The following is a 3,903-nucleotide window of genomic DNA, read 5'->3' as shown; positions in this document are numbered from 1 at the left end:
CCCCCCCCCCCCCCCCCCCCTTTCCAATCCTCTAGACGCTCTTCCCCTACTCCTTCTCCGCCTCGTTACCGCCATCGCTCTCGTCGTCATCCTCCCCTTCCATCCACCGGCGCTCCTGTTCAAGGCGCTCCCTGGACCGCTGTTCGCTGCGCTGCACGAAGGGGTTCATTTCACTCTTCTGCCACATCTCCCACAGCAAGTCGTTGTACTGCGGACGGCGCAGCCCGGGCTTCTCCTCACGCAGCCTGGGAAGGTGCTCTTCACAGAATTTCCTGTAAACAACGCGTGCACGCCTGCCAATGTGGCGATCCTCCGGCACAGACACACCGCCCGTTCCCATGCCAGACTGCAACGCCGAAAGCGCGTCACTGATGCCACCAGTTGCTTTGATTTCGTTGCTGCTGTTGTTCCTGTCATCGTTCTTCGCCATCCTGTTCGGGTTGCCCTCCGGCAGCGCAGCACCCACGTCCTTGACAAGAGCCCCGGGCTGCCGCTGCCGCTCCTTCTCCTTAAGCTTATCGTAGTCGCTAAGCATCTTGGATAGATCCTTCTGCAGCTGCCGCCTTGTCACTTTCTGCGGCACCTTTTGGCCCAACTCCCGCTCCTCCTGCTCCAGTTGCTCCTTCCGCTCCGCCTTCAGCTCGGCTTGCCTCCGCATCTTCTCCTCCGTCTCACGCTGTTTCTCCTGCTTCTTCAGCTGTTTTTGATCGTCCTCCGCCCACATGGCGTCCTCCCTATCCTTCTCCCGCGCAGCCTTCGCGTTCGCCTGGCGCTCCTGATCGCGCTCGCGGGCCTCCGCGGCGTGGCGGTTCACATATTTATTGGACTTGGGTCCGCTCGGCATTGCCGTGTCACTCCCTCCCGCACAAACACACCAGGAAAAAAGAAAAAAAGAAAAAAAAACAGCAGCAACGGCCTATCGTCCCTCAAAACCCGGTTTGGAGACGGGAAAAACACAAACGCCACTTCCCACACATACACATATATATATATATATATATATATATATACAGCGCCCACTTCAATATCCACACCCCGTTCGGTGCCCCGCTAAAGACGGACACCAACAATGCAATCGTTGCGCATGACGGGATGGAGACAAATCCTGCGCAACGCAGCGGCACGGCAACTCTCTGCGATAACCCGCACAAGCTGCACGCCCTCCTCCTCGCTGCGGTACCCCAATGACCGCCGCTTCAACAAAGCTTGCGAGGCATTCTCCAGCACGAGCAGAGAAGCCGTGCCGGCAACAGGAAATGCACACAACACGGTGAGCCTGCCAATGTCAACAGTGCCACGGTTCAACTCCGGCACCTCGTGGCCGTCGTGCATATGCATCGAATGTACAACGTCGTCGATGCAACAACGCGCACGGGCGTTTCGTTCTGAGGCATCAAAGAAACTTGTCTGTATACCCGTCACGTCAACAATGCGACGGCCACGCAACGACGCCGGTGTGGCAGAGCCCATCTTCACAAGAATGTCCCCGTTGCGGAGTGACGGCAGTGCCAACGAGGTGCCAAGTGGTGTACTTTGGGTTGACCTCGAACCCCCGAAGCGCCGCTCATAGTACGTGTTTCCGATAAAACTGATCGGTGTCCTCCGGCGGTCATCACTCCCCTTTTGAGAGCCGACAGCGGTGTATACCAGTGGGCCATTGGGCGTCGTCCGTCTGCCCCAAAAACAACGCCCGGTGATTATTGGGGCAGCGCCCATTGTCGCCGCTGTTACTGCCTGCTGCAACGGGGGGAATGAGAGAAGGACACGACAGCAGAACTGCGTTTGTGTGTGTGCGTGTTTGTTTGTGGTGGCGATGTGAAGTAATAAAGCGAAGCCAACAGAAACGAAGAGAAAAAATAATAATAATAAGAGGCCGAAAAATTGGGTGTGCAAAAAGTAATTCAAAACACGCCGCATCATGGATGGCCGCAAAAAAAAATAATAATAATTAAATAAATAAGTTACTGTTTTCCTCCACCATCGCCATGCCACCACTTTTACTCGTGCAGCCTTCGTATCTTTTCCCCCCCACTTTCCCTCGCTCCGGTTTATTCCTATCCGTACACACACACACACACACGCCTCCTTCCTTCGAGTCCATTCCCCAACTGTTCCAACCCACCTCCTTTTCTTTTTTCCTTCTCCTTCACCCTTTTGTACTCCTCGTCATGTCACATGTCCACGGGCACTGGCACGCTGAAGTTGTATTGCTGGTCGAGCCCAACGTACGAGTCACACACGACGTACAGACTGAGAGCCACCGCGCCGCCCTCTGCAAACTCGGCCCACTCGTCGTCCCACTCAAAACTCAACGTCAACTCCACACAATTCACAAGCCGGTTCACGCGCTTCAAGGCGATTAACTCACCCGTTTTCTCGTTGCCCACCACTAGCCAATACTGCTCATCCTTTGGTTTCGTGAAGTGCGGGGCCACGACATGTTTGTTATGAACTGAAAGACGTGTGAGGTGCACCGTCAGTGTGTAGGTCACATCGGCGGCTGTTTTTGATCCATCATCCGAGTGTTCCGCGTCCCCGCTGTTGGAGGTTCGGTCGGGGGTGCGGGAGAGACAGAGTCGCACATCAATGAGAGGAAACCCTTGTATGGCCGCCATCGCCTCGCGCAGCTGCGTCTCACTCAGGCCACAGTCTTCGCGGAGCACCGCTTTTAATGTTTGCAGCGCGGTGATGGAACTATTTGCAACCTGCGCCGCGTGCTCAAGGTTACCGCAGCGTGAAGCAATCACTGGTAACATTCCCGCCGTGACGTGTGGTATCTGAAGCAGGGTGCTGGAGTGCCACCAAATGCCTTGCACCATGCACTGAAGCAACGACATGCATCGCAGCGCAGCGTACAGATGCCCGTTATTTGACGTGATGTCGACCATCGCCTGCACGACACGCACGGCATTGTCAAGTGCGGACTTCAGGTCCGTGTAGTAGTCTGAAATGGGCAAACTAGCCCGCTCAAAGTGCGCCTGAAAGAGCAGAAACGCCTTCACATGTGGGGATTCCGCGTTGTTTGGATTAATAGGAAATGGCAATAATTGGCTGAGCACCAGATTGAGTTTGTCCTCATTGTGCCGCACAGGCAACTCATTAAACTCCTCCGCCTCACACAACGCCTTCAGGACATCCACGTGGGAGCTGTCCGCCCCAATGTGTGCATCAAAGTAACGGACGGTCTTGTGTGAGAGATAGTAGTATGAGCATAGCCTGCCGAGGACAGTACACGTCAAAGCGTCCGGGTCCTTTTCATCATCAGTGCCGCCAGCAGCACTCATTCCAGTCACTTTACGACTCACATCGTCCTCCTCGTCATCTCCGGGTGACGCGATGCAGCCACAGGCTTCAAGTTCGTCTAAAACGTTGGCAACAAGTGTGGAGATAAAAATTGTAACCGCCTTTGGCGAGCGGTCCTCCACGCCGTAGTACGACGGGTTCTTCACAAGCCGGCGAAAAAGATACGTCCACGTCAGATAGTCCACGGCATCCTGTCGTGTCGTGATGGTCCCGGCAACAATTTCAGCATTGATGTGTACATGCAACTGTTTGTGTAGCGTACTCTCAACCGGAAAGGGATCGTAGAGAAACTTGCGGTAGAAACCCTTTTTGGGCTCGTGGCACAACACCTGTGCAACCCCTTCTGTATCGAACTGCGGACGACCCGCCCGACCAACCATCTGCAGCACGTCTGTGATGGGGTAGTCCACGTAATTTTTGGTCCTCCCATCGTAATACTCCGTGCCCTTCACCACCACCATGTGTGCGGGAAAATTAACGCCCCACGCAAGAGTCGAAGTCGCCACCAGAATCTGCAGCTTTCCTGAAAGAAATGCGTTCTCCACCACTGTGCGGTCCTCCCCTAACAACCCGGCGTGATGAATGCCAACGCCAAACTGC

At 55.0% G+C, this 3,903-nt stretch overlaps 3 protein-coding genes across 3 annotated transcripts, besides 7 other annotated features; all 3 read right to left on the bottom strand.

Moving 5' to 3' along the window:
• Window positions 1-20: a microsatellite.
• Window positions 1-2,085: a sequence feature (heterozygous, Esmeraldo-like haplotype).
• Tc00.1047053509625.30 (hypothetical protein, conserved) lies at window positions 47-844 on the bottom strand (the record flags this gene model as incomplete). The annotated part of the gene is made up of 1 exon (XM_798077.1): window positions 47-844. One exon carries the CDS (start codon window positions 842-844, stop codon window positions 47-49), a length of 798 nt encoding a protein of 265 aa, XP_803170.1.
• Window positions 596-746: a sequence feature (GA-rich).
• Window positions 976-1,010: a microsatellite.
• Window positions 1,051-1,920, bottom strand: Tc00.1047053509625.20 (hypothetical protein, conserved; the record flags this gene model as incomplete). The annotated part of the gene is made up of 1 exon (XM_798076.1): window positions 1,051-1,920. One exon carries the CDS (start codon window positions 1,918-1,920, stop codon window positions 1,051-1,053), a length of 870 nt encoding a protein of 289 aa, XP_803169.1.
• Window positions 1,931-1,960: a sequence feature (AT_rich).
• Window positions 2,086-2,606: a sequence feature (areas merged during assembly that could not be assigned to a particular haplotype. This can correspond to areas where the two haplotypes were merged or to regions with more than two copies in the genome that were merged during assembly.).
• Window positions 2,172-3,903, bottom strand: Tc00.1047053509625.10 (RNA helicase, putative; the record flags this gene model as incomplete). The annotated part of the gene is made up of 1 exon (XM_798075.1): window positions 2,172-3,903. A coding segment is annotated over one exon (1,732 nt), but the record flags the coding sequence as incomplete, so codon positions are not given.
• Window positions 2,607-3,903: a sequence feature (heterozygous, Esmeraldo-like haplotype).

Source organism: Trypanosoma cruzi, genomic scaffold (assembly GCF_000209065.1).
Source record: "Trypanosoma cruzi strain CL Brener 1047053516305 genomic scaffold, whole genome shotgun sequence".
Classification (NCBI taxonomy): domain Eukaryota; phylum Euglenozoa; class Kinetoplastea; order Trypanosomatida; family Trypanosomatidae; genus Trypanosoma; species Trypanosoma cruzi.
The sequence above is the reverse complement of the archived record's forward strand: the minus strand, read 5'-3'. Positions and strand labels throughout refer to the sequence as shown.